A 19304-nucleotide genomic window follows, 5' to 3' on the forward strand; every position below is an offset into this window, starting at 1 on the left:
TGCCGGCCACGTCCTCCAAAACTGCTCTCTCTACCAAGAGGCCCGTATAAGACATTGGCCCCAAAACACACCAATAGAAAGAAAACTATATGGAGAGCTCCCTGATTTTGGAAACCACTGCGCAGTTCATCTCATGTATTGGTCTAGTCATATGAACACTCCAACATAACACTGAGAACGATGAAGAAGAAGAAGAAGAAGACAATGCCATTTAAAAAAAAAAATTCTGAATGGATTTTTTTAAAAATTAATATTGCTTGTTTGTTTGTTGTTTTTTTTTCAGCATGCGCACATTGTATTGATAACAATGGATGTCATAACGTCACCGGCCAATGTTTCAAGGGATGTGAGAACGGCTACTACTCACCGACCTGTAATGAAGGTACCGGAAGTGATTCAACTTATAAGAAATGTACTTTCTATTAGATCCACATTCTTCTTCTAGCGGTGTTGAGCCCAATCCAACCACCTCCAACCCGTTTAAATACAAAGCCTATAAAGCGTCTTTCGAAGACTGAAAGTTTAGCTCTGAGGATAGAGATTTTCAAGTAATACGATGCTCCCGGACTTTTTTTAATACAGAAAAACGCATAATACTATTTGGATGATCACAAAGCCTGGGAGCATGGTTGATAAATGTCCATAACGCTAGAATGAAGCAATGCAGAGAAACTGAAGTAGTATTTTTTTTTAAATATATTTTTCATTGTTAACTTGGAGAACATTTAGGACCCCCCCACCCTTTTATTTCTAGTTGAACATAAAAGCCTTAAACTCCAATTATGCAAATGTAATCTTCTTAGCAAATAAGCCCACATTTATATATTGTTTGGGTTCAAACTTTAATTCCAAAGTATTAAAAAAAAAAGTTTCCGAAAGCGTGTCGCAATGTTTTTAAGTAGTAGAAAAGTTCCCTTTTCAGACCATGCAGTCTATAGAGCAGATGATGTAAAGATCGTGTTTCTGTGGCACACTGTTAACGAGGGTGTCATGTGGCCACCACATCGGTCAACCGCCTTTACTTAACCCCAGCTTATGCCAGGTACCCATAATGGCTGTATGGACTCTAGAGGCGCCATAAGGATCCAAAAATTAAAAATGTCAGTCTTCACCCGGATTCGAACTTGGGAATCTCCGGCTCGGAAACCTAGCGCTTTGTCGCTCAGCCACCGCGTTCCATTGCTATGTTATAGGGTTTTAAATAATAACAATAACTATTCTTTCATTGCTCTTGCTCTGATTACTGACTCCTTCTCAAGGAGCACATTCCAGTTGCTAGGAGTTAATAATTCCGGGTAAAATAAATACATCAATAATAGTCCAACTAAAAGAAATACATCAATAATAGTCCAACTAAAAGAAATACATCAATAATAGTCCAACAAAAAGAAATACATCAATAATAGTCCAACTAAAAGAAATACTTTAATAATAGTCCAACTAAAAGAAATACATCAATAATAGTCAAACTAAAAGAAATACATCAATAATAGTCCAACTAAAAGAAATACTTCAATAATAGTCCAACTAAAAGAAATACATCAATAATAGTCCAACTAAAAGAAATACATCAATAATAGTCCAACTAAAAGAAATACTTTAATAATAGTCCAACTAAAAGAAATACTTTAATAATAGTCCAACTAAAAGAAATACATCAATAATAGTCCAACTAAAAGAAATACATCAATAATAGCCCAACTAAAAGAAATACTTTAATAATAGTCCAACTAAAAGAAATACTTCAATAATAGTCCAACTAAAAGAAATACTTTAATAATAGTCTAACTAAAAGAAATACTTTAATAATAGTCCAACTAAAAGAAATACTTTAATAATAGTCCAACTAAAAGAAATACTTCAATAATAGTCCAACTAAAAGAAATACTTCAATAATAGTCCAACTAAAAGAAATACTTCAATAATAATCCAACTAAATGAAATACTTTAATAATAGTCCAACTAAAAGAAATACTTTAATAATAGTCCAACTAAAAGAAATACTTCAATAATAGTCCAACTAAAAGAAATACTTTAATAATAGTCCAACTAAAAGAAATACATCAATAATAGCCCAACTAAAAGAAATACATCAATAATAGTCCAACTAAAAGAAATACTTCAATAATAGTCCAACTAAAAGAAATACTTTAATAATAGTCTAACTAAAAGAAATACTTTAATAATAGTCCAACTAAAAGAAATACTTCAATAATAGTCCAACTAAAAGAAATACTTTAATAATAGTCCAACTAAAAGAAATACTTCAATAATAGTCCAACTAAAAGAAATACATCAATAATAGTCCAACTAAAAGAAATACTTCAATAATAGTTCAACTAAAAGAAATACATCAATAATAGTCCAACTAAAAGAAATACTTCAATAATAGTCCAACTAAAAGAAATATATCAATAATAGTCCAACTAAAAGAAATACTTCAATAATAGTCCAACTAAAAGAAATACATCAATAATAGTCCAACTAAAAGAAATACATCAATAATAGTCCAACTAAAAGAAATACTTTAATAATAGTCCAACTAAAAGAAATACTTTAATAATAGTCCAACTAAAAGAAATACATCAATAATAGTCCAACTAAAAGAAATACATCAATAATAGCCCAACTAAAAGAAATACATCAATAATAGTCCAACTAAAAGAAATACATCAATAATAGTCCAACTAAAAGAAATACATCAATAATAGTCCAACTAAAAGAAATACTTTAATAATAGTCCAACTAAAAGAAATACATCAATAATGGTCCAACTAAAAGAAATACATCAATAATAGTCCAACTAAAAGAAATACTTTAATCAATAATAGTCCAACTAAAAGAAATACATCAATAATAGTCCAACTAAAAGAAATAAATCAATAATAGTCCAACTAAAAGAAATACTTCAATAATAGTCCAACTAAAAGAAATACTTCAATAATAGTCCAACTAAAAAAAATACTTCAATAATAGTCCAACTAAAAGAAATACTTCAATAATAGTCCAACTAAAAGAAATACTTTAATAATAGTCCAACTAAAAGAAATACTTTAATAATAGTCCAACTAAAAGAAATACTTTAATAATAGTCCAACTAAAAGAAATACTTCAATAATAGTCCAACTAAAAGAAATACTTCAATAATAGTCCAACTAAAAGAAATACTTCAATAATAATCCAACTAAATGAAATACTTTAATAATAGTCCAACTAAAAGAAATACTTTAATAATAGTCCAACTAAAAGAAATACTTCAATAATAGTCCAACTAAAACAAATACTTTAATAATAGTCCAACTAAAAGAAATACTTTAATAATAGTCCAACTAAAATTAATACTTCAATAATAGTCCAACTAAAAGAAATACTTTAATAATAGTCCAACTAAAAGAAATACTTCAATAATAGTCCAACTAAAAGAAATACATCAATAATAGTCCAACTAAAAGAAATACTTCAATAATAGTCCAACTAAAAGAAATACATCAATAATAGTCCAACTAAAAGAAATACTTCAATAATAGTCCAACTAAAAGAAATACTTTAATAATAGTCCAACTAAAAGAAATATATCAATAATAGTCCAACTAAAAGAAATACATCAATAATAGCCCAACTAAAAGAAATACATCAGTAATAGTCCAACTAAAAGAAATACATCAATAATAGTCCAACTAAAAGAAATACTTTAATAATAGTCCAACTAAAAGAAATACTTTAATAATAGTCCAACTAAAAGAAATACATCAATAATAGTCCAACTAAAAGAAATACATCAATAATAGCCCAACTAAAATAAATACATCAATAATAGTCCAACTAAAAGAAATACATCAATAATAGTCCAACTAAAAGAAATACATCAATAATAGCCCAACTAAAAGAAATACTTCAATAACAGCCCAACTAAAAGAAATACTTCAATAATAGTCCAACTAAAAGAAATACTTTAATAATAGTCCAACGTGATTGGCTTACAACAGTATTAATGTTTATGAATGTGCTTTTAAATTTTGCTTTTGTAATATTTTTTTTATTGTTTATCATTCTCCGCAGCAATTTTAGGATCATCTATTAGGACTCTCGACTAGGAGCCTCTTAGGACCGTTTTAAAGTCTTCTACTTAGGATCCTTTATTAGAATTCTGTAATTTAAAGAAAAACCTTTTGCTATAAGATACTGTTACGATCTTCTCTGTCTCCTAATCAGGCGTTCTGTAAACACTGCTAAACACACAACACATCAACACATCCAGAACTTGACGACAAGAGCTCTGGTACTTCAATAATGGTCAAATAGATAACAGCCAATGCTAGACAATTGGGAAGCGTGGTCGAGAGGCCAAGCGCGCTTGAACTTGGCTTGGCTTGGCTACCTAGAAGGGGGCTCGAGGTTCGAGTTGTGTTTAATGAGCGCCTAAAGGCAGCACGGAAAACCAACTCCTAGATACCCCATCCCCCCCACCCCCCCCACAGGTCCACAAATGAGATTGGACCAAAGCGCTCTGAGCATGCTATAAGCATGAAATAAGCACTATATAATAATTGGCAGCACATCAACAGCTACTAATGTTACAGTGTACTGTCTCTATCTCTTCCTGGACTCGTACATTCACTTGAGGACTTCGCCAGGACCGACTTCATGGCCGACTCACAGTCCCGGTCTTCTCCTGTCCTGTCTTGAACTGCACTGCCTTACACACTCTGTGTAGGCTTATGATCAGATGACCATAACCCGGGTCATATTCACGTGCAATGTTCATACCAGTACTGTCCCTTGCCTTTCAATATGGCACGCTAAACTGTATTACTGACCTGTGTCACATATGTCAGCTGATCACACACAGTTAACCCTATTGCGTCGCAAATACGGTTATAACAATACGAAAAATTAAAATAGGATAACGTTAAAAGAGATAAGATAAAATAAGATATGGTAACTTTTTTAGCCCAAACTAAACTGATTTTGTCTTCTGATTAGTGTGCGGTTACTGCGCTGGAGACAAATCCTGTGACAGAGTTACTGGCAAATGTTCGTCAGGATGCAAGGCTGGTTATACAGGGGATTACTGCAAAGGTATGTACTGCTAAATCAGCCCGAGGGCCATGTATTGTTACAGCAACTTTGGCTAGGCCAATAATAGAATATTCATCCTCTCTTTGGGACCCCTCAACTCAAGAGAACATTAAGTAACTAGAACAGACACAAAATAGAGCAGTGAGAGTCATAACAAACGAATATTCACATTTGACTAGAGTAACATTTTAGTAAAATCACTAAATTTAGAAAGCCTTCAGGATAGAAGAGTCAAAAGTAAAGTAGCAATTATACATAAAACACTGAACCATAATCTTCAACTACAAAAACAAAATCTAATAAAATACTCAGAAAAACACAAAGATAAAGGCATATTCCTTGTTCCATATGCTAGGACAAATGTGTACAAATACTCCTTCTTTCCAAGTGCTATCAGAGCATGGAATGGGTGAGCCAGCCAGGAAAACCAGTGACTTGGCAGAATTTAGGTCATTGGTTAATATGCATGACAAGATGCATAACGCATAGGACGTAAAGTAACGTCTGTATTTTATAAGATAAGATAAGCATTATTGTGGGTTTTGTGGCAATGACAAAAAACTGTACGATTCCGCTTTTGGCATAAAGGAAAGTAGCTGGCAGAAGATGGCCTTGGAAAGAGACAGTTGGAGAGCTCTCACAATGACTGCAGGAAACACAGTTGAGGCCCACAGAAAAGCCACTGTAGAAGACAGGCGCAGAGGACCTAAAGAAAACCGACAACTTGCCGGACAACAGCTTTGGCAGCACGAGTTGTGGGAAAATATGTATGTCGCAACTGGGTCTGCGTGTAATATTCCACTCTTCCTTAATCTTCGGAACCTGAGACATCTCCTTTCATTCACGTATTTATAAAAACAAGCTGGTTGAAAATTTATAAAATAAAATAGTTCGCGGTCATTATTCACAATCTTATCTTATCTTCTTAAGATACGATTGTGAATAATACGGCTAAATATGTAGGGTTTGTCCTCTTAGATAATCGAACACGTTATTTCTCCCACACCCTTTCTCGGATCACGTGGACACTTTAAACACTTAATTATTGCATGAATGATAAGAACATCAACCAATTAGACAATTAATTTATAGGTAATTGTTACTTTGTTTCATATCGAATAAGGGAAATAACTTCCACCTTTTGTAAAGATAGAGTTGTAAGTGCGTAACTCTTTACAGTAGATACGTTTTGTTATTTAAAAAAGTTTTTTTTTTTATATATTTTGCTTGTTTTTCCAAACCAAACGTGACAGACAGACTACAATATACAAATTTTATGGTGGCTTTACCAATTATGAGGGACCATGAAAAAGGGAAATGCAAATGTAAACTGATGCAATATAAGAGTTCCATAGTGAGGGCAGAAAATAACTATTAAGAAATTATACATTCGTCATCCAATGTAACAGTTTTAAAGCGTTTACATCCGTTATCATTTGGTCCACAGAGACAGTGATCGAGGAGACGGAGACTGAATCAGTTGTGCTGTTTTACGTGACGTTCTTGATCATGATTGGCATAGTTTTCTTTTTCCTCTTCTGTTCGCAGAAGATCTTCTGGTACTGTAGTTTGACTGGGAGAGATAGTCAAGGTATGCTGTTTGATAATAGCTTAATCGTTTTTTCCGTTAGGTCCCGTAATAATAATCATTGGACATTTCCTATGGGGGTCTTTTTGTATGGCTCTAAGACATGGGTGCTCTTTCGAAGGCATTAAAGGCTTCTCGAAAGCTTTCTGGGTGCTCTTTCGAAGGCATTAAAGGCTTCTTGAAAGCTTCCATCAAAGACGCCTTCAGTCAAGGTATGCTGTTTGATAATAGCATAATCATTGTTCCGCTAGGTCCCGTAATAATAATCATTGAACATTTCCTTTGGGGGTCATTTTTTATGGCTCTAAGACCTGAGCGCTCTTTCGAAGGCATTAAAGGCTTATCGAAAGCTTACATCAAAGACGCCTTCGGTCAAGGTATGCTATTTGATAGCATAATCATTTTTCCGTTAGGGCCCGTAATAATAATCATTGAACATTTCCTATGGGGGTCATTTTGTATGGCTCTAGGACCTGGGTGCTCTTTCGAAGGCATCAAAGGCTTCTCGAAAGCTTCCATCAAAGATGCCTTGGCACTATAATGGGCATACGCTGGCAAGACTACATTACTAATAACTATATTCTGCTGGAGATCGGTGTGGACTGTCTTCATCATATGGTTCATCTCGCACTTTCTCATGTGGCTGTGGAGCCCTATCCTGAAGAGACACTCCCGTTCGCAAACACCGCAGGCCAAGGTGGCTTTCGCTATCGCTACGGTGGTAGAGGAGCTGGCCAATATACGCTTTGTACGATTCTCTTCCAGAGCTGAGACCCATGTTCTTTCGCTGTTCATAGCTTTCCTGGTCACTGTCTCTCACTGGTGGACAGGTTTTGGAATGTATAGAAGCACTAACTACCTTTCAACAGCTGCGCTGGGTTGGACACATATCCAGCATGGAAGATGCCCGCATGCCAAACTCGATCTTCTTTGCTGAGCTTAAAGGAGGTCGGCGAAACAGATGTGTCCCCCGTAAGCGCTAAAAAGATAAACTGAGGCTCCATTTCGCCCTCACTGGCTTAGAGGAAAGTAGCTGGCAGCAGATGGCCTCTGAAAGAGTTGGAGAACTCTCACAAAGGCTGTGGAACAAACATTAGGGAACCAAAGTAAAGCCCCCATCAAAGTAAGAGCAGAAGACGGAAAGAAAACCTAAATAGGTCGCCGGATTATCCTGGAAAATCAGTTATTTATTTAATTTAATTTTAATTACCAATAGTAATAAACTACACTATTACTATTTAAATACAGCTAGGATCTAGGATGTATATATGATGTAGGCTCTTCGCGTCTATGGCCTCCCCCGATCGCAAAGCTGCTATGACTCCATTCATAGAAATGTGTTGAAAGCCTGGGCATTAGTTTTGGTTCAAACGATGCCGCCCACCAATAGTCCCTCCTTCTCCACCTAGATCAGTGTTTCACAAGGTATGTTCCGAGGAACCCTAGTTTTCCGCTAGGGCTAAATAGGTGTTCCACGAACTTCTGGAATAATGAACTAGAAAGCCACACACGTGAATTAATCTCTCTAAAAAAAAATAACCAAGTGTTCCGTTCAATCCACAGAGTGTTCCGTTAAAGAAGAATATTGGGAAACACTGACCTAGATGATGTGTACACATGATCGGGCAGGCGATGATTACAGTGTGTTGCCACACTCTGCCATGTTGCAAGGAAAGGGTCACGTCTCCTAATTTTTCTTTTGGATTATCTCCCTTTCCCATGTTTCGCTTTAGCAGCCAGGCAGCAGGGGCATGAACTCAGAGCTTTGCTAGGTGGGTAGCCCAGTCAAGGCTAGCGAGCCCATCCAGACAAAAAACTTAGTCGTTCAGACGCTAGCTGCTCGTCTTGACCCTTCTGTAGTGATAACGATTCCGGCCATTCCAACATCTGAGCCACACGTGAAGGCCAGGAGGTTTATCTTATCTTATATAATACAGACGTTACTTCAAAAAAGAATGATTACTTCCTACGCGTCATGCATTCAGTCATGCATATTAACCAATGACTTAAATTCTGCCAAGTCACTGGTTTTCCTGGCTAGCTCAGGCAACCCATTCCATGCTCTAATAGCACTAGGGAAGAAGGAGTATTTGTACACATTTGTCCTAGCATATGGGACAAGGAATGTGCCTTTATCTTTGTGTCTTTCAGAGTATTTTATTAAATTTAGTTTTTGTATTTGAAGATTATGGTTCAGTGTTGTATGTATAATTGCTACTTTACTTTTGAGTCTTCTGTCCTGAAGGCTTTCTAAATTTAGTGATTTCACTAAAGGTGTTACTCTAGTTATAAGTGAACATTCATTTGTTATGAATCTCACTGCTCTATTTTGTGTCTGTTCCAGTTTCTTAATGTTTTCTTGAGTTGAGGGGTCCCAAACAGAGGATGCATATTCTATTATTGGCCTAACCAAGGTTAAATAACATTTTAGTTTTATGTTCTTATTTGATTTATAGAAATTTCTTTTAATAAATCCTAATGCTTTTGTTTGATTTTTTTATAGTCTGCAGGTAGTCAGATGCTATTTGAGAAGCACTGGAAGCTAGTGGGGTGATTAGATCTATTAACTCTTCTGTCTGTAATGATGAATTATGGGAAGCGTGTTAGAAGGACCAAGTACTCTTGAACTTGGCTTGGCTACCTATTAAGGTGGGCCCCAGGGTCGACACCCGACACGAGCAGACCACAAGATCTAAAAGGCGGTACTTAAAACCTTCTCCCAGATAACCCCTTCCCCCCCCCCTACTGATCCACAAATGAGATTGAGGATGCTATAAGCTTGGCTACCTATTAAGGGGGCCCCAGGGTCGACACCCGACTCGAGCAGACCACAAGATCTAAAAGGCGGTACTGAAAACATTCTCCCAGATAACCCCTTCCCCCCCCCCCCCCCACTGATCCACAAATGAGATTGAGCATGCTATAAGCATGAAAGTAGTGCTATATAAAAGCTATACTTATTTATAAATGCTTCAGTTTGTTTATGCATCTTTAGTCCTTTATAGTATATGTCAATGATGTAGGGATGCCTTCTACTATGTATATATGGAAGACGATACTTGCAGACCCGTTCATCAGTAGTAGTAAATGTTTATGCATCTTTAGTCCCTTATAGTATATGCACCCTTGAGTTAATGATATAGGGATGCCTTCTACTATGTATATATGGAAGACGATACTTGCAGACCAGTTCGTCAGTAATAGTAAATGGCATGGCTGGCCAGTAATGACGTGTCATACCGTCTGTTAGTAAAAAAGTAAAGTTCCCCTTTCAGACCTTGTGATCTGTAGGACAGATGATGCAAAGATCATTTGTTTCTGTGGCCTACGGTTAACAAGGGTGTCATGTGGCCAGCACAACGACCAACCTCCTTTACTTTTCCACAATAAATGTCAGGTACCCATTAAAGCTGAGTGGACTCAGAGGCGCCAAAAGATACCGAAATAAAAAAAAAATCCCAGGATTCGAACCCGGAACCTCCGGTTTGGAAGCCAAGCGCTGTACCGCTCAGCCACCGCGCCTCCAAAAAAAGTAATAACCTGCTGAATTGTAATCTGCTTCAGATTCTAAACAAAAGATACTGAAGAACAGTCAGATGACCACCAGCTCAGAATTCTTCAGCGGAGACAGCAGAGAGGAGTCGTTCCTAGAGAAATATGCATTTCTGAAATAATAGCCCACTTTAAACGACACGCTTTTGAAAAACGGGTTTCAATGGTTCCTAGCGGCTTGGTTAGAGGCTATCCATGTCCTGTACAGTTGCATTAACTTTTAGCCTATATATGCACACTTTCTAAGCCACTCACTATTCCTTTAACCTAGTAAAACACATACGCTTTGATATTCATCTCACATCCCAAAATCCTTCACACACACACACAATGATACTCCTCTCACATCCCTAAATCCTTCACACACACACAATGATACTCCTCTGACATCCCTAAATCCTTCACACACACACACAAAATGATACTCATATCACATCCTTAAATCCTTCACACACACACAATGATACTCCTCTGACATCCCTAAATCCTTCACACAAACACAATGATACTCCTCTGACATCCCTAAATCCTTCACACACACACACAATGATACTCATCTCACATCTCTATATCCTTCACACACACACACAATGATACTCCTCTCACATCCCTAAATCCTTCACACACACACACACAATGTATACTTATCTCTCAATCCCTAAAAAACTCGATTTATACAAACACACTTGTTAATCCACTCACATGCCCAAAATACTGCACACATACACACACACACACACAAACACACACATCACGCTACTCCTCTCACAATCCAGAAAAACCTGAACACACAAACACACAAACACACGATGAGTTACTTTGATCTTTTCCAATATATTCTGTAGTTAACACTATAAGATGTGTTTGTTTGTTTGTTGAGCGCAGTTAACTTCATTTTCTAATCATTATTTGTAAATCATCCGGCGCCTCATGGTATCGAGCTCATCTTGTTGTACTACTGCAATTATTGCTAAATATAACTACATTAAAAAAAAAAAAGAAAACTTCAAATTTTACTTTTTTTTTTCTTCTTTGTTCATTTGTTTGTAAAAAAAAAATTTGTTTATAAAATGTTTTTCAAGTTTCGGATGTTCCTTCAGAGTTGAAGATAATTTACTTCCTAGTCCAAACCTCCCGCAGGACGACGGGGTATGGCAGCGGGCAGAGTATGAATCCGGGACCTTGAATAATAATAATAATAAAATGTGGAAATGTGGGCGAGTCGATTGAACACATTATGACAGGATGTCCAGCCCTATCAGAATCAGCCTACCTAGGTCGCCATAACCAAGTAGCAAAGTTAATACATCAGCACTTGGCTTTGACGCACAATTTGATCGGTAAGGATACTCTTCCTTATTATAAATACTCGCCACAAGAGGTTCTCGAGTCTACTGAACATCTGCTGTACTGGGATAGGCCTATTCTATAAAACCGCTACCATTATCGACATCGCCGTACCACTGTCTCATAACTTACTAAAAACTTAGATAGAAAAACAAAGGAAATATGGGAACCTAGGCTTGGAGATTAAGCGTCTATGGAAATTGTCCAAAATAACACTATACCCCATTGTTATATCAACCGAGGGGATAATAACAACTGACCTCACAGACACCTTCAAGGCCCTTAACATTCCTAGGAACATCTTCGTTGCCTGTCAGAGGGCGGTACTGCTGCAGACCTGCCACATCACCAGAAAATTCATCGGTGGAAACTGTTAAAGGGACAACGATGAATTTTGTTTCTCGTTAGCGAAACTCGACCCTGGCAGCGCCAGAGAATGACTACTCGTTCATTTCTAACGTAATAATAATAAGCGTGGTCGAGAGGCCAAGTGCGCTTGAACTTGGCTTGGCTTGCCTACCTAGAAGGGGGGTCGAGGTTCGACACCCGACTCGGGCAGAGTTGTGTTTACTGAGCGCCTAAAGGCAGCACGGAATACCAACTCCTAGATACCCCCTCCCCCCACTGGTCCACAAATGATATTGGACCAAAAAGCGCTCTGAGCATGCTATAAGCATGAAAGTAGCGCTATATTAACGCTATAATAATAATAATAATCTTTATTGTCCGTATGGAAATTTGTCTTACAATTTGTGCATTACACCAAAAAAACAACAACATTATAACTATAAGAAACCAAAATAGACACACATAATTTACATGTGCCAAAGTTTATATCAGATTGTTCCTATTTAATGATTTGATTGCCAGGGGGAACAAAAGAGTGTTTGTGTCTGTTTGTCTTTGCTATCGGTGTCTTGTATCTCTTTTGTGATGATAAAATCACAAAATCCTGACACAAAGGGTGATTCTTTATTTCTAGGATCTTGTTAGCTTTTCTATAGATGTTTGTCTCAAACAGCTGCCGAAATGGAGTATGTTTTTTGCCAATGTTCGGATACTCTGTAACACCAAAACGTTTCTTGTAGGCCCTTGTGTGCTAATATGTTTATATTGCGTAATTGTTTGTTGTGAATGTTTTTGTGAGGGAGTACTTCAAAGGAAGTGACGTTGTATGCCAAAGTTTATATCAGATTGTTCCTATTTAATGATTTGATTGCCAGGGGAACAAAAGAGTGTTTGTGTCTGTTTGTCTTTGCTATCGGTGTCTTGTATCTCTTTTGTGATGATAAAATCACAAAATCCTGACACAAAGGGTGATTCTTTATTTCTAGGATCTTGTTAGCTTTTCTATAGATGTTTGTCTCAAACAGCTGCCCAAATGGAGTATGTTTTTTGCCAATGTTCGGATACTCTGTAACACCAAAACGTTTCTTGTAGGCCCTTGTGTGCTAATATGTTTATATTGCGTCAATGTTTGTTGAGAATGTTTTTGTGAGAGAGTACTTCAAAGGAAGTGACGTTGTATGCCCTTCTGTGCTAATAGGATTGCGTCATTGTTTGTTGTGCATGTTTTTGTGAGAGAGTACTTCAAAGGATGTGACGTAATAAAATGATAGTCTTCAATGTCTACGTATATATCAACACTAAGTTTATCTTATCTTATATGATACAGGCGTTACTTCAAAACAGAAGTTTCTGTTTATTAATGGACCTCATTCACCAATCGTAAATAAACAACATTTAGTCACGTGATAATATTAATAAAACAACGTTAAAAAAACTGTCACGTGATAGCCATGTGTATTAAAATTAGATCGTAATTTGTATAGAAGAGATAGAGAATCACGTGGCTAAATGTTGTTTGTTTACGATTGATAAATGAGGTCCATTGTTATTCTTAATGTCTACAGTATTTTAGTTATTTCTCCGTGACAACAGAACACCTTCCCCTTTATGCGAAATCGTAACAAAACTCAACTCTCACTACCCCGTAGAGCAGGGGTTCTCAATCTGTGAGTCGCGACCCTTTGGGGGGGGGGTCGATTGACGATTTGCCAGGGGTCGCCTAAGACCATCGAAAATATGTGGACTGTTTTTGTCTATTCTTCTATTGCTGTATGTTTGTGCATTATAAAAAGGGGTCGCCGAGCTTAAAAGTTTGAGAACCCCTGCCGTAGAGTAACATAAAAAAAATCGAGTTTTACAAAAGAACTTATTTGTTAATTATCTTTCTCCAAAGTTACATTTTTTTCATCATGGTATCTATAGAAATGGGAAAGGTTTCGACTTTATCGGCGATTTGATGACGTTTTTAGTTTTTTAGTTATTTGTTTCCCCTAATAGTCTAGACTATTCATACATCGGGAGGCCGCCGAATGATCCATCGGAAAACAACAGCACGTTACTGCAGCGATCGGACCCCATGATGACCTGCTAACTATAGTAAAAAAAAAAAAAAAAGCTCAAAATCTATGGCCCTATTACAAGATCTTCGGGACACGCAAAGACTTTCCTTCAGGGAACAGAACCAGGAAAAAAGAAGAAGAGGCAGACAGAGAAAGCGATGGGAGGATAACATTAAAGAATGGACACGGCATGCCGTTGAGAGAGGTGCTAACTAAGGCAAGGGACAGGGAGGAATGGAGAAAGACGGTCGACGAGTCTTGCTTGGTGCCCCAACGGCCCAACAGACTAAGGGATAGGCAAAAGGTCAAGGTAAAAAAAACAGCAAGTAACTCGTTACTACGTTTCTTTCTCACAGTCCGCGCCAACATGTTTAGCCGTTTAGCTGTCGTTCTGCTGTCCTGACCTCACGTTACCCCCGCTAGGCTGACCCCATTCCACCACTGGACGGGTACGGGAAAGGCGCGTAATATAACTCTTTCTCTCCCGTTCAACGATTCCATCGTTGATTTGACCCCATTAAAGTAATTTAATTTTTGGGTTTCAAAACTTTAAATTTGTGTTTTAATAAAAAGGGCATGCATTTATCTCTACCAATTATAATATTTTCTGATTAAAAGAAAACCATTATTGAAGTTAAACCCTAACATACTACTGAAATACAAATGAGAAAAAAAAATAATTTCTTCTGAACATGGACAGTAATTACGGAGAGATAGAGTTAAGGATGACGCTTATCCTCCACGATAACACACGCATACTGAAATTCTTGCACAACATCCTGGTAAGTGAAATTTGGACTCGAAAAAGTCAATGGACCACTGTATCTGTTAAAATGTACACACCGAGTTATCAAACATTATGTAGCCTGAAGGCGCTGTGATAACTAAACAAACATAAACACGAGAGTTTAGATGACTAAAATGATCTAAAAAAAAGTATTGAATTATTTTTCAATTGAGTATTTTTGTTACGTAACAAATTTTCAGGTCCCCTCCCTCTTGTAACAAAAGTGTGTACCCCCCTTACAGCCTCAGCCGTTACGTAATATCCGAACTGTCTTAGAAAATAAAATGAAACTAAAATACTCAGAAAGACACAAAGATAACTTCCCCATATGCAAGAAAAAATGTGTACAAAAGCTTCTATTTTTCTCATATAAAGACAACACTAGTGTTGGTTAGGCCAATAATAGAATATGCATTCTCAACGCAAGAAAACAGTAAGAAACTGGAACAGACACAAAATAGAGCAGTGAGATTCATAACAAATCAATATTCACATTTGACTAGAGTAACACCTTTAGTAAAATCACTAAATTTATAAACCCTTCAGGATAGAATACTTAAAAAGTAAAGTGGCAATTATGCATAATACACTGAACCATAATCTTCAAATACAAAAAAAAAATTAATAAAATACTCAGAAAGACACAAAGATGATATCTCTATATCTCCAGAAAAAATGTGTACAAAAGCTCCTAAGACTAAGACTAAGACTGCTTTATTGATCCTTACGGAAATTTGTTGTGATTAGAAGGACTCTTTTCTCATATAAAGACAACACTAGTGCTATTAGAGCATGGAATAGGTTGCCTGAGCTAGCCAGGTAAACCAGTGACTTGGTAGAATTTGGGTCACCGGTTAATATGCATGACTAAATGCATGACGCTTAGGACGTAATCATCTTCTTTTTTGAAGTAACGTCTGTATCATATAAAAAAAGATAAGATAAATTATGATACAAAGCCATTTCCTGTTAGTTTCCGATCAGATAAGATTTCGAATATCCTAGATCACTATAACTCAATCTTGTTGATTCTAACTAATAATTTAAGATTGTGCATGTTAATACACTTTGATTACCTAGATCTTTCTAGAATCTAAAAATTGTAAAATAATAATTATGAGACGAGCGTGCCCATATTTTCGATGATCAATTACTAGGCCTACTTGGTCTAAACATTAAATTATATGTTGCATAGATTAGGGTTGAAAAAAACAACTTTAATTGTTATAACTACTTTACAAATTAACGTCTTAATTCAGTTTTTTGAAGTTTTTCATTGTATTTTTTTGTATTAATAAGATATCTCCTTGTCCAGTCTAAGTATAGTATATAAAGGTCTGTGGTTTATTTTTATTTTTTTTTTTGGTTTTATTATAAAAATAAAATCAATCAATTATGTAAGCAATGTAGGCGTAAGCAAATTTTATTATTAAAAAAAAAAACAACAATACATTGAAACAAACACGTTTCAAAAAAGTGAAATTTTTTAATTGTGTTTCTGTCTTTCCATTAATTGTATAGTGTATACACAAACATTATACACTTGGGGAAAAAAACGGGCGGGGGAGGGGGAATCTCATTTTTTTTCACTGGAGCATCCTGGGACTGCCCATCTTCAGGTGAGAGAGATATCAGGAAAACTCTAGCTAGAATTACTCCTGCTGGCGACGTCTTCTGGGTTATCCAGCAAAACAGATTCTCTCTCTGATAACAGAACAAGAAAATCAATTAAAAAACTTTTGTATGTGTGTGTAAAAGACAATCTTTCCCTTTTACAACTCAGCTACTGTTTTCCACTTAAGAATTCATGAATGGTGGAATTTATTTTACGCATTTCGGATTTTTCCTTCAGATTTTAAGATTTTGTCGCCATAGCCCTAATCTCCGGCAGAACGTCGAGGATGAAGACGGTTAGGATTCGATCCCCAGACCAAGGCTGGCCTTAGATAACTGGAGACAATAGGTAAAGTGGATATGGTGGCCCCAAATGAAACAGAAATATAAACAAGGTTACAAAGACAGTTTGTGTGGAAACACAAACTCAAAATCGGCCTCCGAAGTGGTCCACCTGACCCAGAAAGGTAAAAAGGCAGGTTTCAATATTTTCAGAAAGAATATAAGAATGAAATTCTATTAAAGGCAAATGACAGAAGAATGAGTAAAGAAGGTTAAACAGATCATGTGTGGTGCTCCAACGGTCCAGCAGACCAAGGGATAGATGAAAGTAAAGGTGAAGTTACATACGAGTCTGGCCTAAACTGATTTCATATAATGAATATCTAATTGATCTAACTGTTTTGTAAAGGGTCAATCTCTTATTGAAAGCCTCAAGAAAGAGCATGACATTTCCGCAAAAAAACATTCGTTTACTCAAGTGTTACATTCTTGTTTGTACCTACTGTAGTACACACGATAACATCGGAAAATATTTTTTAATTTACGTTTTTAATTATGTTCCACTTTTTTTTTTTAAAGTAAAATTTTTTTTTTGTAAATGTAATAGTTAGTATGATAGAACTTAGTTAACTTAGGAATATACTTGACATACTATACTTTTGTCAAAAAATCTAAAACCGTTTGCATAAATGTGTTAAAATATGACAAATAGTTTTCTCCCTTACTAAATAGCCTCCCTTGTATGTTACTATTAATAGTGAATAGTTGTAAAAATGGCGTATTTTTTGAAAAAACTGCTTGCATAGTTGAAAAATTAAATTTTTCGCTTTTCGCTATCTTTGCTTAATAACTTTGAAAGCTCTAAAATATCATGATGTCGGATTTTCAATAGCTTCTCTAGTTTACGAGGTATAAAAGGGACGGACGGACGGACAAAACTAATAGCGTCTATTCCCCTTTTGGGGGCTGCTAAAAATTAAACATCCTAAAAAATAAATAAAATGACGCATATTTATTTAATGCCTTGACTGGTTGGGTCACGTCCGTAGAATGCCACAAGGTGAACTTCCGCATGTCATTCTGTCTGTCTGGTGATCTAACAGAAGACAGGAGAGCCGCTGGTCGTCCACTTCTAAAGTATACTGTTGTAGCTCTTTATAATTGCGTCCACTTCTAAAGTATACTGTTGTAGCTCTTTATAATTGCGTCCACTTCTAAAGTATACTGTTGTAGCTCTTTATAATTGCGTCCACTTCTAAAGTATACTGTTGTAGCTCTTTATAATTGCGTCCACTTCTAAAGTATACTGTTGTAGCTCTTTATAATTGCGTCCACTTCTAAAGTATACTGTTGTAGCTCTTTATAATTGCGTCCACTTCTAAAGTATACTGTTGTAGCTCTTTATAATTGCGTCCACTTCTAAAGTATACTGTTGTAGCTCTTTATAATTGCGTCCACTTCTAAAGTATACTGTTGTAGCTCTTTATAATTGCGTCCACTTCTAAAGTATACTGTTGTAGCTCTTTATAATTGCGTCCACTTCTAAAGTATACTGTTGTAGCTCTTTATAATTGCGTCCACTTCTAAAGTATACTGTTGTAGCTCTTTATAATTGCGTCCACTTCTAAAGTATACTGTTGTAGCTCTTTATAATTGCGTCCACTTCTAAAGTATACTGTTGTAGCTCTTTATAATTGCGTCCACTTCTAAAGTATACTGTTGTAGCTCTTTATAATTGCGTCCACTTCTAAAGTATACTGTTGTAGCTCTTTATAATTGCGTCCACTTCTAAAGTATACTGTTGTAGCTCTTTATAATTGCGTCCACTTCTAAAGTATACTGTTGTAGCTCTTTATAATTGCGTCCACTTCTAAAGTATACTGTTGTAGCTCTTTATAATTGCGTCCACTTCTAAAGTATACTGTTGTAGCTCTTTATAATTGCGTCCACTTCTAAAGTATACTGTTGTAGCTCTTTATAATTGCGTCCACTTCTAAAGTATACTGTTGTAGCTCTTTATAATTGCGTCCACTTCTAAAGTATACTGTTGTAGCTCTTTATAATTGCGTCCACTTCTAAAGTATACTGTTGTAGCTCTTTATAATTGCGTCCACTTCTAAAGTATACTGTTGTAGCTCTTTATAATTGCGTCCACTTCTAAAGTATACTGTTGTAGCTCTTTATAATTGCGTCCACTTCTAAAGTATACTGTTGTAGCTCTTTATAATTGCGTCCACTTCTAAAGTATACTGTTGTAGCTCTTTATAATTGCGTCCACTTCTAAAGTATACTGTTGTAGCTCTTTATAATTGCGTCCACTTCTAAAGTATACTGTTGTAGCTCTTTATAATTGCGTCCACTTCTAAAGTATACTGTTGTAGCTCTTTATAATTGCGTCCACTTCTAAAGTATACTGTTGTAGCTCTTTATAATTGCGTCCACTTCTAAAGTATACTGTTGTAGCTCTTTATAATTGCGTCCACTTCTAAAGTATACTGTTGTAGCTCTTTATAATTGCGTCCACTTCTAAAGTATACTGTTGTAGCTCTTTATAATTGCGTCCACTTCTAAAGTATACTGTTGTAGCTCTTTATAATTGCGTCCACTTCTAAAGTATACTGTTGTAGCTCTTTATAATTGCGTCCAC

General features: G+C 36.1%; 2 protein-coding genes across 6 annotated transcripts in view; one reads left to right on the forward strand and one right to left on the reverse strand.

The window, feature by feature from the left end:
- LOC106074245 (uncharacterized) overlaps positions 1–11205 on the forward strand; it is a 44328-nt gene extending 33123 nt beyond the window's left edge. The window contains exons 15-18 of the mRNA XM_056028988.1: positions 284–382; positions 4984–5079; positions 6527–6670; positions 10232–11205. Of these exons, the coding sequence (XP_055884963.1) occupies positions 284–382; positions 4984–5079; positions 6527–6670; positions 10232–10341 (449 nt within the window). The 3' untranslated portion in view covers positions 10342–11205. The remainder of the gene's footprint in view (positions 1–283; positions 383–4983; positions 5080–6526; positions 6671–10231) is intronic.
- A 5054-nt stretch (positions 11206–16259) lies between these two features.
- The window catches only part of LOC106058452 (multiple epidermal growth factor-like domains protein 6), a 109108-nt gene continuing 106063 nt past the window's right edge, over positions 16260–19304 (reverse strand). For all 5 annotated transcript variants that reach the window (XM_056028981.1, XM_056028982.1, XM_056028979.1 and 2 more), the window contains one exon: positions 16260–16465. In XM_056028981.1, coding sequence (XP_055884956.1) covers positions 16404–16465 — 62 coding nt within the window. In that variant the 3' untranslated portion in view covers positions 16260–16403. The remainder of the gene's footprint in view (positions 16466–19304) is intronic.

The sequence above is a fragment of the Biomphalaria glabrata genome, chromosome 5 (assembly GCF_947242115.1).
Source record: "Biomphalaria glabrata chromosome 5, xgBioGlab47.1, whole genome shotgun sequence".
NCBI classification, from domain to species: Eukaryota; Metazoa; Mollusca; class Gastropoda; family Planorbidae; genus Biomphalaria; species Biomphalaria glabrata.